Genomic DNA, 18261 nt, shown 5'->3' on the forward strand with positions numbered 1-18261 from the left:
TTGAATCGAAACACCTCAATCAGTCACGAACATTCTGGCGATATGATTTCCGTGGTAGCCCTTGAGAAACTTGTCCTTTCAGCTGCCTCCGTCAGCGGGGGGAAGAGGGTCATTGGGGCAGACGGCTATGAGACAGACGGGACCGCGCCAGGGAACCAGAGGCCTTGCGTTGGAGAAATCAAGTCGTAAGATTACCGTTTCTCCCGGGTGTGCATCTGTTCTCTTCAATGCAAGAGCTCTGGTGATGCGCCCTGTGCAATATGATTGGCTGCTGCATCGCCGGCGGGCATGATGTAGATAATGTGTCCGCCCCGCCATCTTGGCTAACTCGGTACCGTGCTTTGACAAGGACAGTCGTCTTATTGGTAAATGAGGGGGAAAAAATGAAAAGTCACGCATGTTATGAACCGAATTGAACACATGCGGACCGATATGAAAGTTTTCCAAAACCGTTCCATCCCTACAAATAGACGTAATAAGTATATCGGCGCGCCGGTCCATCCGGATCCGTCCGGATTGGTTCCCGGCAGAAATTCTGCCGCCAATCTGATATGGCACTTTAACATAAATCTAGCCGAAATTATCTTTTCCAAGACATCGCCCTCGATGCCAAAAAGGCATTAGACAAGGGTTGAACGCTCACTCCTAGTCACTCTGCCGGGCAAATTTAATTTGGGGGACACATTGACTGCCAGGGTTGGACTAATGTACAGCAACCCCCAGGCCCAAATACTGACTCGTGGAACGTAGTCCTCCCATTTTAGCCTGTTTCTGGGCACAAGACAGGTTGTGCCCCCCCTTCACCACTTAGCGTTAGTCAAAGAGCCTTTCGCTGAATCCATTTGAACTGATCTTAATACTTATGGCTTGAGTATGTCAGGCATAACCGATAAAAGGTCTCTTTATGAGGACGATATATTGTTATTTATCACCAGACCCCAACTTATGTTTTTCTGTAAAAAGAACTTGATTGGAGCCTTCGCTGATTCTCAGGATCAACTGGATCAAAAGTGGGTTGATGCCTGTATGACTAAATGACCTATTCCGGATACAACAATTACCTTTCTAATTTTCCAATCAATCACTTACTTGTCTGGGATCCATATAATTAATGAATTTTCATCTCTGCTCAAGGAAAACTACCCCCCTCTAGTGGCCAAATTGCAGACTGGTATTCAGTTTTGCGGTTTTGTCACTGATTGGCAGGATAAATACAATTAAAATGATATTCTTTCCGCGATTGCTGTACCTCTTCCAGTGCCTCCCAGAATTCCTCCCTAAATCCTTTTTTTAAAATGTGGATTTTGTTATCCTCCCTTTTATAGTAAGAAGTAAGATCACCTCTGTAAACCGAAAGATGCTGACTGGCTGAGTCTCACTGATTTTTTTTGTCTTTATTGGTCCTTTAATCTTAACTTAATTTCAATATCATGAAATGACCAGGCTGAAGCCGGCACGGTAGTCGACTGGTTAGCACATCTGCCTCGCAGTTCTGGGGACCGGGGTTGAAATCCTGGCCCCGTTTTTAATGGAGAATCTTAATCCCGATCGCGGTTTTAGCTGCCACGATTAAATGAGCCTGATCGTTTGCGATGTTTTGACATTTAGAATGCAGTCACTGCTGCATATGAAAAGGGCTTCACTTGCAGCAGTACCCGCAACCTAGTTAAGCCACCGGGGAGCGAAAGTATGGTTAAGGCTTCGCTAAGCTCCAGCGCAGTGCTCCGGTGCCAACTTCAAAATAAAAGCCTCAACGGCATTGATCAAAATAATAGTGATGATTATTTTGGCCATAGTCATGCAGGCCTACCTCCTTCAAACCATCCCAACCTCATAATAGTTTCTTCAAATGGAGAGAGAGAGAGAGAGCCGAGTATTCGCACAATAGCGGACCTTTACCTGGCAAGTTTGCTTCTTTTGCTCACCAGCAGTCATTGTTTTCAGGTTTGTACAAATTCAAAACTATGTACATCACCCCACCTGCCCTATTTTAAAAGTGTCCCCCCCCCAATTTATACATGTGCCTCCTCCAATATACAGGTTCTGAGAGTAAGGTGTCACACCTTGATGAATCGATTTATCCTCCTTCTATGACAGTAATTCAAAATGCATGGGAAGAGGAACTGGTTATATTCCGAATTAGACCTGGGAAGAGACTTACCTGAGGAACGTCATGTTTTCTAAAATAGTTTGAGGCATTCTCTCCTCCTTTACACACGTTACTCCTTAAAACCGGAATGTCATAAGATATTTCCACATATTATCAGGTTAATGTGACAAATGGAATTTAACAGAGGTCTCCTTCATCGCTTGACCCTCTGCCCAAGGAAGAGGTATTTTGGACAAAGCATTTTTCAAACACGCCGATGTTCGTAATATCCACCGAGAACCTGATCCTACCTTAATTGTGCTCAATCTTTCGGAATCCAGATCTGCTTATGTAACTTATTTCTGACGGGCAGATTACAGCTCAAATTTATATTTATTCGGGACGAAATGACGACCACGTTCCATCTCAAAAAGATACGGTTCGCTCAGAGGAGCTGCGAGCCACAATTTGACAAGGTCTGGTCGTCCCTCGTCCGCTACCTACAAAAGAACTTGGAATTTTCTGTCCAACGTTGCGCAATCCTTGCAATAAAACACAGTTAGCTGCGTTAAGCACTGCCACGAAACGCTTTGTAGCAGTTGGTGGCACTGCTTGCTCAGTATAAGACCCATCATAAATATGAACGATATTTTGGGCTCCTTATCTCTAAGTAGCCCATGTACTGCTTAGAAGCAGTGGGAGACAGCGCTTGTTCAGCAAGTGACATCAATAAAAGTACCATCAGAAACTGTTCCAACCTCTTTTTCATCATATTGGTGCGCGTGTTGCTGCCTGGCTTGGTCCTCTTCGAGCTTCTCAACTTGGTAAATCCAAAAGTTTTCCATGAATGCTAATAATTGTCCAAACCCTAACCCAACTTCAGCAGATGTCCCAGAGGAATGACTCATTTCAACAGCAGCGTCGACACACCGAGTGTGCTACTCGGGTGACAATCGGGTATCGCTTTCGTCATAGAATCTACTGTTTGTCTGTCCTGTTGCTCTCCAATTACTTGGTTCATGTTTTCCATTTCCATTACGACGCACAACTGTCTCAGTCATCCTGTTATTCGAGCGGTCCTGAATAATTTAACGTATATCTTTGTACCCTTGTACCGAATAAGTCGTTGTAAGGAGTGAGGGCAATGAGAGGGATCGTTGTGTGTGTGTGTGTGAAGGCGGTTGGGTTGGTGGATGGGATTTGTGGAGCTGGGGAATGGGCCACCAAAGTGACACTACACTGACAGCTTGGAACCAGTTGTTCACCGTGCCGGCTTATACATATATTCAACCAACCGGTAAAGAAGTGTTTTTAATAATCAAAGCTCAGATGTGTTATCGTGTTACAAAACATTAAGCTACCACAGCTTGTGTTGAAGTACAGTAATCCCTTGCCCACAAAAAACTAAATCCACAAAGAAGCAACCAATTACTTACCGTGTTACAGTGGGGACGGAAAGTATTCCGACCCCCTTAAATTGTTCACTCTTTGTTATATTGCAGCCATTTGCTAAATTAATTTAAGTTCATTTTTTTCGTCATTCATGTATACAAAGCACCCCATATTGACAGGAAAAAAAAACTGAATTATTGAAATTTTTGCAGATTTAATAAAAAACTGAAATATCACATAGCCCTAAGTAATTCAGACCCTTTGCTGTGACACCCATATATTGAACTCGGGTGCTGTCCATCCTTGAGATGGTTCTACACATTCAGCTGTGTTTGATTAAAAAGTCAACCACCACTGCAGCCCTCCACCAGTCGGGGCTCTCTGGCAGAGTGGCCCGACGGAAGCCTCTCCTCAGTGCAAGACACGTGAAAGCCTGCATGGAGTTTGCTAAAAAAAAAAAAAAACGGTGAGAAATACGATTCTCTGGTCTGATGAGATCAAGATACAACTTTTTGGCCTAAATTCTAAGCGGTATGTGTGGAGAAAACCAGATACTGCTCATCACCTGTCCAACACAGAGGATCCCCAAATCCAGGTGTGAAAAACCTGTTGCATCATTCCCAAAAAGACTCCTGGCTGTATTAGCTCAAAAGGGTGCTTCTACTAAATACTGCGCAAAGGGTCTGAATACTTATATGATATTTCAGTTGTTCTTTTTTAACAAATGTGCAAAAATGTCAACAATTCCGTTATTTTATCTTCTGTCAATATGGGGTGCTGTGTGTACATTAATGAGCAAAAAAGGAACTTAAATGATTTTAGCAAATGGCTGCAATATAACAAAGAGTGACAAATTGAAGGTGGTCGCAATACTTTCCGTACCCACTGTATTTGTTATACATTTTAAAGTTTGATATATCCAATTCAATGGCAGTATGTGACACTTTAGAGAGATGCAGGTATTTGTCCACTTGAGGTCACTATCCACACATGCACCGCAAGCCTCTAAAAAGGGGTGTGTACTCTGCTTGAAAGGCATGCGAAAGACGGGCCATTTGCTGGCTCAACCATGAGGCAAAGTACCTCACAGCGATGGTCTCGGCGTCATAGGCAGCGGAAAGTATCATGGTGCTTTGCTGCTGCTTCCCAGAATCCGTTGGCGTGCTAAAAAAAAAAAAAAAAAAAAAAATCATGCTAAACATTGCGCTTTACTTACATTTGTTCTCTACTGTTATGAGTGTGTGCATTCGCTATACTGCACGTCGGGCTCGGTTGGTCTTGGTGAATTTATTTCATGAAACTGTCACTGTGGCTTGTGTGTTAAACTGTGGTATTCCGGTCATTGCTTTAAGATGACCTATGAAGAGACAGCAGACACCTGCCACCTGTGACAAGACAGCTCTTTTTTTTCTGCTGCCAGCTGCCAAATTTGAAAAATGACATTCAAATTAGAACCCAAAAAAAAAATTCCAAAGGTGGTGCCTCCAAAACAATGGCAATTAAAAAAAATTGCAGTTCAATCCATGTTGCACAATTACATACCTGAAACAGTGAGTGACGTATTAATGGTCGTAAAGGTGGACTCATTTGATTTGTCATAAAACAACATCTCCACTGATCAAATAGTCACGATAACATTCTCTGGCTATTTATTTAGTACAGCACTTCAGCTGACAAGCTCGTGCCACCAAGTTAGTATGATAGACTACCTTTTTGTTGCGAGCTATGGGTAGCCTTGGATTTGACCACAAACTGAGAATACATTGCATGTATTAATTAACGACCGCGGTGTCCTTGAGCAAGGCATCGAAACCCTTAACTGCTCTCTTGGCGCTACGCGTCACCCTCGTGCCCTCATGTCACTCAAGGTGTTGTTCGTAGCCTATGCTGTATTCACTACCATGACGGTTCAAAAGCAAACATCTAAATTATGCTCAAAAAAGGGAGTTTGTTCATCCCTTACTTGGTTAAAGGAGAGACTGTGCAATAGAGCGTCAAAAGACTCCACTATTAGTCCCACAGCAGTCCTGTAACAGAGTTGTGACAATACTGTCCATCTTTACATGTAATGAGCCATTTCTTAATAACACAGATAAAGGAACTCTACATTCACAACATAAAATCAAATGGTTATACGGTGAGGAGTCATGTCATATAATCTTCATAGAATTAAGCCAAATGTCATAATTAGATGTCACTACGATACATGAGTCGAGTGTGCACCTTTTTGCATGAGACATTAAAAGCACTGAAATCATGTAAGAGAAAGGTAGGTATGCATTTTTCAATACTCTAGGACAGGGTAAGACAAAACAAGAGACAGTGGAGATGCTATAAATGATCGAGATAAGGAATAATGGTCCCAAGGGGGGGGGAAAAATGATACAAAACTGATTCAGTGAAAAAAAATAAAATAAATAAAAATAAAATCAGACAGAAACTATGTTGCACTGTTCCTGGTTCCTAATGGCAGCACTGCATCAAAATAATACTAGTTAGTCAGCACTAAAAGCAAATTTAATGTCAGTATTGAAAAGAATGGGTCCATCAATTAATTTTCTCCAAGTACCTTACCAATTACAGAGTCTAACCACTTTTTGTATGCCAGGCCAAAGTGTCTCTGCTCGGGGTTACATTGCCTCTCCAAAATAGCGCTCAGAAATGTGCACTCTGAGGACAGGCTGGGGAGGCTTGACAGACGGAAACCCCTCTTCAGACGCTTGCTGTCGGTAGGATCAGGCAAGGATATGCCATCTACCTCCATAGTGTCAGCTCCCCAATCTCCACAGTCCTGAGCGCCTGGCTTCAGTCGGACTGTGTCCCCAATGTTATTGAGGACAGTGCTTCCATTACTGTTGAAGTAGTGTAGCTGGTGTTCCCACCTCCACTGGTGCCACAAATAGAAGACATGCCGTCTAGAGTAAAGAGGAATGGGGAAAATATATATTCATTTTCAAATCGTCTGAGTAAAAGATGTAAATGTAATAACCTTGCAGTCATCAATAATTGGTCAATAAAAAAACTGCTATTTCAGTTATGTGTAGGCAGGGCTATTAAACGGCATGGTCCTAAAATGACAACATCTTATGTAATGGTCACTTGGGATACTCACCTGTGACTCCACAGGGTCTCATGTCCAGGGAAAGACCGGATCAGGTCTGAGCATAGTTCCATCTCCTGGTGGAAGAGCTCAAACAGTTTTGCTAATTCAAGCTCCCGCTCATCTTCATCCATTGTCTCTATTCCTGACTGCTGCCCATTGGCATTGACATTGATGGGACGCAAGAGCCTGCTTCTCGGCACTGTCCTCGACTGATGCTGGGGTGAGCAGTTTTTGCTGAGAGCTGGTGTCAGAGAAAACTCGTCGATTAGCTCCTTGAGCAGGAATTGGCGGTAGTGAAAGCCACTATGGTCGGATACATGAATTGACACCCATTGACGCATGGTGGACAGCTCATCATGGAAAACCTTTGAGGGAACAAAACACAGGCCCTGATGATGATGATGATGATGAACTGACAAAAACATTCATTTCAGAGTTAATGGTAGACTTTTTAACTGTCAAGCTAAGTGGCTGCAAGCACACTGACATTGACACGCGGAGCTCCGGAACAATGTCATGTGCTCAACGTGATTGGACACTGAGTGGTCCCTAGATTAATAAAATAATAATTATTTATTTTTATGGTAGGCAGGGGGTGCAGCGTATATTAGTTTGGATAAAAGCGTAGTTAATTTGGAAAGAGGGGTCGGAGAGGAAAGGCCTGCGTTTACGTCCGAGGTGATTCAAGCAAACATGAGAATGTTACAATCAAAGCTATCTTTGTCTCTATCAATCTCTGTTCTCCAGAAGGCTTGTTACATTCAATAGGATGATAGTTCTCGATATTAGCGGTCAACTGTTGCACTCAAACACACACTGTACACAGGAGGCTGAATTTAGGGAAAGTTTTATGAAAACTACAGGAGAATTTGGGGACAAATGCAAAGGGACTTTACTGCAAGAATCAAAAGAAAGCATACATAAAGAACAAGATAAAGGACAAATGACTGAACTCATGAGATGAGTGTGAATGAATTGAAGCGTGGTGAGAGAGAATAAAGTTGTGACTCGTGAGAGATCGCTAACTCAACCCCAAGTCACTACACACCAATTTGTACTTTCTAGTAATCACTGCAATGTTTTACTCACAATCGTAGATCACCTGAGGCCTCATGTACAAAGACTGACGTGGATTTCCTACTGAAGCATGACATACGCTCAAATACAGAAAACGCTATGCGCACAAAAATATCTAGATGCATGAATGTGTGCGTACGCATAAATCCAAGCACATTTCCTTCGTACATCCCAATGTGGAATCGAGTGCACATGTTGGAGTAGCAGACCCCTCCCTGTCCACACCAATATTTAAATATGCAAAGCATATTTAAACGAACCCTGCACCTGCGATCCCAATCTCCTCACGATCGGAAGAAATAGAAAACGAGCAAGGCAGGTAAGAAACATTTTCTGACTGCAAAGTGGAGGCGCGGAAAAAAATCCTGTTTGGCACGCTGTCCTCCTGCATGAACAAGAAGAGAAAGAAGTGAATGTAGGGGACAGCATGTATGCGGCTGTCAATGCTGTGGGGTCGGAACAGCGCACACATGCTGAAATAAAAAAAGAAGTGGTCAGATATAAAGGTGGATGTGAAGAGGAGGACAGCTGCCCACCGCCAAAGTGTGAAAAAAAAAAACCGGCAGAGGAACTGGCGCAGAGGGCCTCACCCCGTTTGAGGAGAGTAGTTGCAATCATGGGTGACACACACTGCTCTTTCAGGGGTGGTGGGAGCACATGTGGGTGACCGATTACCCCCAAGGTAAATACCATGTTATTTTTATAACTCACAACAAATGTGTTCATACAGTAACCTACACGCACCCCTATCAGATAAAGGTTCATGCGTAAATGGTGTATGTATGGTATTTAGTTTGTAATAAATCGTTTGAATTAAAATAGAAGCATGTCAGCAGATCAAAGACTGAACTCATGTTTAATTACTCAATTTATTATTTTAATACACAGGAGAGGACAAGCATTCGCAGTGTGCTACATGATCGGGGGATTCCTCTCCCTGGCGTCTCTGGTGTCACATATGCGGTGGATACGTCCACAGTCATTGGCGTATCTGGCCCAATTACGCCCCAAGAACCGGCTGCTGCTGCCCGCCCGACTGGCCATATTCTCACCCGTGCTGTGCTGGAGTCACAAGGAGATTGTGAGGGCAATCGGCAGCCTAAATGATCGCCTTGATCAGTTAATAGGTGTTCTTTAACAAGTGAATTCTGAGTCCTTGCCTCTTTTACATTGTTGAAATTAAAGGTTGGCGGGGTTGAATGGCCTCTCTGGTTGGATTTGTCATGAAAGGTATGTGCTGCTCTGGCAGTGGTATGGCGTGCCGGTGTGCCAGATTGTGGAGGACGCCGCACGCCATTATAATGCAGCACACCTCGTAGGGACTGTAGAACAGCATACCCCTTGTCCTGTCCGGGCTGCGCCACCAGCATGCCGATTGTCCTCTCAACAACTGACCGAGTGCGGGAACTGAGGTCATTGTACCTCCGCTCTTGCTTAGTCTGAGGGTTGGTGAGAGGGGTCATCGGCCAGCTCTTAAGTGGGTAGCCACGGTCTACATTTACAGTTTCCATTTATTTGACGTACTACTTATATGCATCGCACACTATTGTTGCGATATAATCCAGAAGCGCACCGAGGAAAAGGTGCGGCTGATTCAGACATTTCATACTTTACGCAAAAGGGGTTATGAAGCTGAGGTCTTTTTACACAGAGACCATCAGGGGCTTGTTAGAAAGATCTGAAGCTGTAGTTTAACCAGCTAAAAACAGATAATCACTAACTTCCACCATTGACTAGTAATGATGCTGTGAATACAGGATAGAATTTTGGGGGCGCACGTGCTCAACATGCATCAGGGATCAATATTAGAAGAATTACATGAATAATTGTGCTCACCAAGAAGCGACCCATCGCGCACAGTGCCAGCTTGTACTCTGTTACCAACCATGCTGTTACTCAGAATGTATGAGTCGTGCGTTGAACCAGGCCACCTCGCCACAATGTTAGTTATTTGCATTTGCGGATTACATATGATCTGTACATTGATGGAATGAAATTGTTTCCTGTTAACATATACAAATTCATCATGTGATGGAGCCTTTATAGCAACGTGTGTGCAGTCGATAGCTCCGATTACATGAGGAAAAACGGCTCTCGTTGCAAATTGCGCTTTCGTCTGGGCATGTTCAACTCCATTGTAAGGGAATTGAATATACCTGGCGGACAAGTGGATAATTCCGTCCCACACGGCTGGCATGGCTCGGCTCAGGGTCGACTGGCAAGAGTCCCTGCCAGCTCCCTCTGGAATGCCCCCGGTTACTAGGAACCCCACAGCGTGGTCAGCACCTGTGTCGGTACAGGCAGCGCATTGCTTCTTGCGGTGTCGCGCTCCAAAGCCGGCCGCAGCTCTGCGCACAGTTCCAGGAGGACTTAAAGTGTGTTTGTTGTGCAGATTTATTTATGATAAGAGTTTCCCAGCATCACCTTCAGGTGTTGCCAGAGCACCAAAAGCTGTAGAAACGTGCGGACACCGGCCAAGAAGTTGGCGTGAGGCACCGCACATTTCCACGGTCATTTCACTCTTGATACATCTGACATTTGCCGTGAGAAAAAAAACACGTACGCCACGTTTTTTGTGCGTACGCACCTTTTGTACATGAGGCCCCTGGTGGTGGATGGTCTTTTCTGAGTTGTCTCAGGAGGCAGGTTTAGTTGAAGTAGAAGATGCAAAAAAAAGTAAAAAAGAGAGACGCCAAAAAGGAAGTTGTTAACGCGGGTACGCTCGTAACATTTCCTGCCGTTTGGACTTGTTGGCGGCCACGCTCTTGCGCTACACTGCGAGCGTAACTTGTGAGAATCCCAGGAGTGTCTCTCACGGGGCACCGCAAACAGGTCATGGCTGGGGGAGAAAAAACAAAAAGCAGCAGGATGGCATCAGTCTTTTCATCTGACCTAGCATTCTTTGTGGTCTGGAAAAAAGACCACAAAGAAAAAAACGGGGGAGGGGTGTTGTCCGGGGCCAAGCGCAGGAGCTGAAGGGATGTTAGTCAGAAGAAGAGCACGAGAGAAGAAGGGGTGTTGAGGCTTTTGTATCCTTGAGGTGGAAACCATGTTAAATTCCATTCCATGTGTGTGCCACGCCCTAAGCGCGGGTAGAAACTGAGCACATTTTCAAATAAACGATTCCCAACTTTGAAACTGTCTCACGCAGAGATCAGTATAGACAGTGTGTACGGATAGTATTCAAACTCCCTTAAATTTGTCACTCTTGTTATACTCTTGCCCTTTGCTAAACTCATTTAGGTTATTTTTTTCCCCTCAATGTACCCCATATTGACAGAAAAAAAACGGAAAAACGGAATTACTCACATTTTTGCAGATTTATTAAAGAAGAAAAACTGAAATATCACACAGCCATAAGTATTCAGACCCTTTGCTCAGTATTTAGTAGAAACACCCTTTTGAGCTAATACACATGGGAATTATGCAACAATTTTTTCACACGTGGATTTGGTTTTGCTCTGCCATTCCTCCTTGCAGATCATCTCCAGTTCTGTCAGGTTGGATGCGGAACATTGGTGGCCAGCCATTTACAAGTCCCTCCAGAGATGCTCAATTGGGTTTAAGTCAGGGCTCTGGCTGGATCATTCAAGAACAGTCACAGAGTTGTTCTGAAGCCACTCCATTATTTTAGCCGTGTGCTTACAGTCATTGTCTTGTTGAAAGGTGAACCTTCGGCCCAGTCTAAGGTCCTGAGCACTCTGGAAAAGATTTTCGTGCCGAATGTCCCTGTACTTGGCCGTATTCATCTTTCCTTCGATTGCAACCAGTCTCCCTGTCCCTGCAGCTGAAAAACCCGCACAGCACGATGCTGCCACCACCATGCTTCTCTGTGGGTCCTGTATTGGACAGGTGATGAGCAGTGCCTGGTTTTCTCCACACATACCGCTTAGAATTAAGGCCAAAAAATTCTGTCTCATCAGACCAGGGAATCTTATTTCTCACCATCTTGGAGTCCTTCAGGTGTTTTTTTTTTTGTTTGTTTTTTTAGCAAACTCCATGTGGGCTTTTATGTGTCTTGCATTGAAGAGAGGCCTCTGTTGGGTTACGTTGCCATAAAGCCCCGACTGGTGGAGTGCTGCAGCGATGGTTGACTTTCTAGAACTTTCTCGCATCTCTGGAGCTCAGCCACAATAATCTTTGGGTTCTTCTTTGCCTCTCTCACCAAGGATCTTCTCCCCGATTGCTCAGTTTGGCCGGACGGCCAGCTCAAGGAAGGGTTCTGGTCATCCCAAATGTCTTCCATTTAAGGATTATGGAGGCCACTATGCTCTTAGGAACCTTAAGTGCAGCAGAATGTTTTTTGTAACCTTGGCCACATCTGTGACTTGCCACAATTCTGTCTATGAGCTCTTCAGGCAGTTCCTTTGACCTCATGATTCTCATTTGCTCTGACATGCACTGTGAGCTGTAAGGTCTTATATAAACGGGGGTGTGGCTTTCCTAATCAAGTCCAATCAGTATTATCAAACAAAGCTGGACTCCAATGAAGGTGAAGTACCATCTCAAGGATGAGCAGAAGAAATGGACAGCACCCGCGTTAAATATATGAGTGTCACAGCAAAGGGTCTGAATACTTATGGCTGTGTGATATTTCAGTTTTTTAATAAATCTGCAAAAATCTAAACAGTTCTTTTTTTTTCTGTGAATATGGGGTGCTGTGTGTACATTATTGAGGGGGGGAAAATAAATTATTTTAGCAAATGGCTGCAATATAAAGAGTGAAAAATTTTAATTTCCGTAACCACTGTAAAATGATTGCTTAAATTTTAGTCTTGGCAAATCAACTACATATTGTTCAATACAATACTGCTTTGCTTCAAACAAAGAGGTACAGTTCTTAAGTAGTCGTAGTCAGACCTGTAGAATCAACACAATGACACAGAAAACAAGTGATACATTTAGAATGTTTGTTTTGTTTGCTCCAAACACGGGATTTCGTCAATGTAATTTTATTGTCCACTTGCACCACATGGTACACCATCATGAGGAGTCCAAATGTCAGTGTCTTTAATCACCAAGGGCGGTGATCATGTTCTATTGTTCAACAGTCATCAATCAATTCCTTCCCCCAATCACGCTGTTGGGGTCATGAGGTGACCCGCAGAAATGGGTCATCCTGCATGTCTCCACAGTGAAGTCCTTGTTCTTCCTAGGTTTTACAGGTTCACTTGAGTTAAACCAGATGTCCGGTGGTTGATAGGCTTGGTATGGTGGCTGAGGGTTCAGGGGTAGGTATGCAAAGGTCTAAAGTTTTTGGTGTGCCATCAATCAGATATATCTGGGAGGGAGTATTTTTTAGATGGTACACCATCATGAGGAGTCCAAATGTCAGTGTCTTTAATCACCAAGGGCGGTGATCATGTTCTATTGTTCAACAGTCATCAATCAATTCCTTCCCCCAATCACGCTGTTGGGGTCATGAGGTGACCCGCAGAAATGGGTCATCCTGCATGTCTCCACAGTGAAGTCCTTGTTCTTCCTAGGTTTTACAGGTTCACTTGAGTTAAACCAGATGTCCGGTGGTTGATAGGCTTGGTATGGTGGCTGAGGGTTCAGGGGTAGGTATGCAAAGGTCTAAAGTTTTTGGTGTGCCATCAATCAGATATATCTGGGAGGGAGTATCCATTACATCTCAATCCTTTGGCGGCCGGAACCAGCTCCGATGGTGGTCTGGGCGACACCTCCAGATGGAATATCGACAGGTGGGCAGGTGAACACAACAATGCAGTTACCCGACGACAAAGTTATTACATCCTACCACCCTTATGACTACAATGTATTTCCATGACGGGTGTCTTACCCTGTGTGTGCTTATATGTTCGGGTTGAATAGCAAATATACTGTGAACCAATTTAGCTTTCCATGCTTTGTGGAGCTCCGAAACAATGTCATGTGCTCAACGTGATTGTACACTGAGTGGACCCTTGATTAATTAAAAAAAAAAACAACAACTTTAAAACGTTATTTTTATGGGGGGTGTAGCGTATAATGGTTTGAATAAAAGCGTAATTTATTTGGGAAGGGGGGTCGGAGAGGAAACGGCTGCATTTGCTTCCAAGGTGATTCAAGCGAATATTCGAATGTTACAATCAAAGCTATCTTTGTCTCTTATAGGGCAGTACACAACAGGAGGTTGAATTTAGGGAAAATTTTATGAAAATAAAAAAATTTGGGGACAAATGCAAAGGGACTTCACTGCAAGAATCAAAAGAAAGCATACAGAACAAATGACTGAACTCATGAGATGAGTGTGAATGAATTGAAGCGTGGTGAGAGAGGATAAAGTTGGGACTTGTGTGAGATCGCCAACTTAACCCTAAGTTTCTATGCACCAATTAGTACTTTCTTGTAATCACTGCAATGTTTTACTCACGATCGTAGATCACCTGGTCCCGGGATGGTCTTTTCTCAGATGTCTCACGAGGAAAGGAGGAAGCTTTAGTTGAAGATGACGATGCACAAAAAAGTAAAAACGAGAGACTCCAAAAAGAAAGTTCTTAACGTGGGTGCGCTCGTAACTTTTCCTGCCATTTGGACTTGTTGGCGGTCACGGTCTTGTGCTAGACTGCGAGCGTAACTTGTGAATGGCAGGAGTGTCTCTCCGGGGGCACCGCGACCAGGTCTTGGCTCGGAGGGGAGGGGGGGGTTGGGAACGCAGCAGTGTAGCGTATAATTGGTTTTGGATAAAAGCGTAATTAATTTAGGAAAAGAATAATACACTAGACGAGAATCCCTGGGTTTACTTCCGGTGTCGTTTGACATACAACCCTAATTCCAATGAAGTTGGGACGTTGTGTTAAACAGAATAAAAACAGAATACAATGATTTGCAAATCATGTTTGGCATACATTTAATTTAATACACTACAGAGACAAGATGCTTAAAGTTCAAACTGATCAACTTTGTTTTTAGCAAATAATCATTAACTTAGAATTTTATGGCTGCAACACGTTCCAAAAAAGCTGGGACAGGGTCATGTTTACCACTTTGTTACATCACCTTTTCTTTTAACAACATTCAATAAAGGTTTGGGAACTGAGGACACTAATTGTTGAAGCTTTGTAGGTGGAATTCTTTCCCATTCTTGCTTGATGTCCAGCTTCAGCTGTTCAACAGTCCGGGGTCTCTGTTGTTGTATTTTACGCTTCATAATGCACCATACATTTTTAATGGGAGACCGGTCTGGACTGCAGGCAGGCCAGTCAATTACCCGCACTCTTTTACTACGAAGCCACGCTGTTGTAACACGTGCAGAATGTGGTTTGGCATTGTCTTGCTGAAATAAGCAGGGGCGTCCATGAAAAAGACGTTGATTGGATGGCAGCATATGTTTTTCTCTTCTTTTTCCTCTTTGGCCCGGAGGATACAACGTCCACAATTTCCCCCAAAAATTTGAAATGTGGACTTTTCCACTTTGCATCAGTCCATTTTAGATGAGGTCGGGCCCAGAGAAGCCGGCGGCGTTTCTGGGTGTTGTTGATAAATGGCTTTTGGTTTGCTTTGCATAGTAGCTTTTCAAGTTGCACTTACGGATGTAGCGTCGAACTGTATTTACTGACATTGGCTTTCTGAAGTGTTCCTGAGCCCATATCCTTTACACATTGATGTCAGTTTTTGATGCAGTGCCGCCTGAGGGATCAAAGGTCACAGGAATTCAATGTTGGTTTTCGGCCTTGCTGCTTACATGCAGTGATTTCTCCGGATTCTCTGAACCTTTTGATGATATTATGGACCGTAGATGATGAAATCACTAAATTCCTTGAAATTGTACGTTCAGGAACATTGTCCTTAAACTGTTCGACTATTTTCTCACCCACTTGTTCACAAAGAGGTGAACCTCGCCCCATCTTTGCTTGTTAATGACTGGGCGATTCAGGGAAGCTGCTTTTATACACAATTATGGGAAAAAAAGAAAAAGAAAATTATAATAGTGTTAATAGAAAGAAAAATAGGCATACATAAAGAAAAATAGAACATTGTAGGTGGCTGGACTCCAAATGAGCGTGAATAGGTTACAGCGCGTTGAGCTAGTACAAAGTTGGAAATTGTGTGAAGCTGGTATTTTACCCCCAAAAATTATTTGGCACTAATTTTGTCATGTTCTACTCACTACCGTAGATCAGTTGGCCTTGCGGATGGTCTGTCTCCAAGCATTTTCGGAGGGAAAAGAGGCAGCTTCAGACGAGGAAAAAGAACAAAAAAAGGAAAACAAAACGGGTGAAAAAAGGGGGAGGAAAAAAAACAAAACTGTTCTTCACGCGTCATGTGGGAGAATGCGGCAGTTTCTCTTCCTGCCTGTTTCATGGACTCGCTGGTAAATCAGAGCGCTCACATTTGGCTGTAAGCGTAACTTGTAGCAGCAATTTCTCTGATTGTCTGGCGGTGGACAAGTAGAGGCCAGGAAGCTGAGTCACCATCCCAGGTTTCGCGTTAGCCCAAACCACGTGGTTCGAGCAAAAAGATAGGGGGGCGAGTTGAGGATGCTAGCCAGGTGGAACAGAACCAAAAGACCAAGGGGCAGAAGCCAAGGGTTAAATACCCAGAAAAGAAAAAAAAAAAGTTTAAAAATCACAATCTAAAATACTCCCAATTTTGGACTCTTACTCATAGATTATAGGTTAAAGCGTCAGCCTCACAGTTCTGAGGACCCGGGTTCAATCCCCGGCCCCGCCTGTGTGAAGTTTGCATGTTCTCCCCGTGCCTGCGTGGGTTTTCTGCCACTTTGTTGATCTTTTGCTGTTTGAAGATACGTCTCACATCCTGTTTGTGGATGGTCAACGCAGGAGGGGGAGTCAGAGGTGTGATGGTGGTCGGTGGTGTGGCTGGGTGGGTGTGGGGTGTGAAAGTCCATCCATTTTCTGAGCCGCTTCTCCTCACTAGGGTCGCGGGCGTGCTGGAGCCTATCCCAGCTATCATCGGGAAGGAGTACACCGTGAACTGGTTGCCAGCCAATCGCAGGGCACATCCAAACAAACAACCATTCGCGCTCACATTCACACCTACAGGCAATTTAGAGTTTTCAATTAACGTGCATGTTTTTGGGATGTGGGAGGAAACCGGAGTACCCAGAGAAAACCCACGCAGCCTCAGGGAGAACATGCAAACTCCACGTAAGGGAGGGCGGATTTGAACTGTGACACAGATGTGCTAACCAGTCGCCCACCGTGCCGCCCAAAAATAATCACAGTATGAAGTAATTTTTTGATGACTTCAAACCTTTTTGTTGAAGAGTGGATCTTTTAAACATGCATTTGAGCATGAAATGTATTAATATACTATGATGTACATGTACATTGGTTCAATAAAAAAGACATGCACATATTTTGAACATATTTAAAATGGCATTTTTGTCATACATCTGGTTAAGAAGAGTATGGTCCTACTATGTGGCCCCTGGTAGGGCTGATGAAAATTTGTAGCCCCCTCTATCATTTAAGTGGCCCATCCGTGATGTAAAACAATCAAGTAATTGTCATTCGTCTTATTTTCTTCACACATGACTTTGGATATCTCCGAGAGACTGACAAGAGAGCCCTACCTACCTCGACATTGCCTTTGGCCATGTGTTGGAGAACCCAGATGCGGTGGGACCAGGCATTGTAGTTACTGGGATAACTACATGCAGCATCAGAGCAGACATTTAGCTCTTCATGGAACATTTGAGCAAGATGGTAACTGAACTGCTGACTCCTTTCTACATCTGCCTGCTCTGCTTCACCCTGCTTCTGCTTTCCACTTGAATCCGCAGCCGAGAGCCGTCTCAGGGTTTGCTGCAGCACCCAGCGTCTGCAAGGAGGCATGAGGTACCGTTTATCATTTGTAATGTTATTACTAAACCACAAGTTACTCATTATTAATTACATAAGCACCATATACATTTTATCCTTTGACGCCTTTCAAGTCAGGGTCACCTTACGACACCCTCATAAAATGTAACAACATTAAGAATCCGGTAAAAACAAAAGTAAACATGTACAAAATTGTTGGTGAATGCACAAAAAACCCACAGTGGTCACAGAAATAAAATGAATCTGACAAAAGTAATACTAAATTAAAAAAATCATGAATATTAACCAATGAAAATCAGGCATGGCTTTTGAATTGTGGTTCAACAAAATTATTTTAGAAAACAGACTCATGAAACACGCCTGGATAAAAATGATGGTACTGTTAGGATAGAATATTTTCCACTTGAGAGAGGACATTACTCAGAGATATCTGCACTCTTGTCTTCTCCCAGGGAGAAGAACACAATCTTACAACCTGTTCTTTTTATCTACCTACACGCATATGTCGTGATAATTCACCATTTTGGGCGGGGATAGAAGACTATAGAAGGAAGAGGACAACATCAGAAGGAGGAGAATGCTCTAGACATTGAATATTCTCCCCAGTGTTGGCATTGCAATGGCTCTGTATCTAGTCCCGTTTGAATTCAATTGTAAACTGCCCTTGAATACTCCGAGACTCATTTCACAGCTGTTAGAATAAAAGAGCCTGGAAGGACTTGGCCCTGTAAAAGGCCCAATCCTAACAGTATGCTGTCCAACCAGTCCACAGGCCAAAGACAAAGAGCACAGACAGGTGAGGGAGGCCA

The 18261-nt window shown here is 43.6% G+C and overlaps 1 protein-coding gene across 4 annotated transcripts in view; it reads right to left on the reverse strand.

Annotated features, from left to right (window-relative positions):
• Positions 1-18261, reverse strand: part of ptar1 (protein prenyltransferase alpha subunit repeat containing 1) — a 56059-nt gene that overhangs the window by 338 nt on the left and 37460 nt on the right. For 3 of the 4 annotated variants that reach the window (XM_061673216.1, XM_061673215.1, XM_061673218.1), the window contains 3 exons: positions 17207-17450; positions 6594-6949; positions 5981-6396 (listed from right to left, as the gene is read on the reverse strand). In XM_061673216.1, coding sequence (XP_061529200.1) covers positions 6033-6396; positions 6594-6949; positions 17207-17450 — 964 coding nt within the window. In that variant the 3' untranslated portion in view covers positions 5981-6032. Of the gene's footprint in view, positions 1-4564; positions 4646-5980; positions 6397-6593; positions 6950-17206; positions 17451-18261 lie in introns of those variants that run through there. The other variant, XM_061673217.1, reaches the window with a different exon arrangement.

This window comes from Phycodurus eques, chromosome 3, assembly GCF_024500275.1.
Source record: "Phycodurus eques isolate BA_2022a chromosome 3, UOR_Pequ_1.1, whole genome shotgun sequence".
Taxonomy (NCBI): domain Eukaryota; kingdom Metazoa; phylum Chordata; class Actinopteri; order Syngnathiformes; family Syngnathidae; genus Phycodurus; species Phycodurus eques.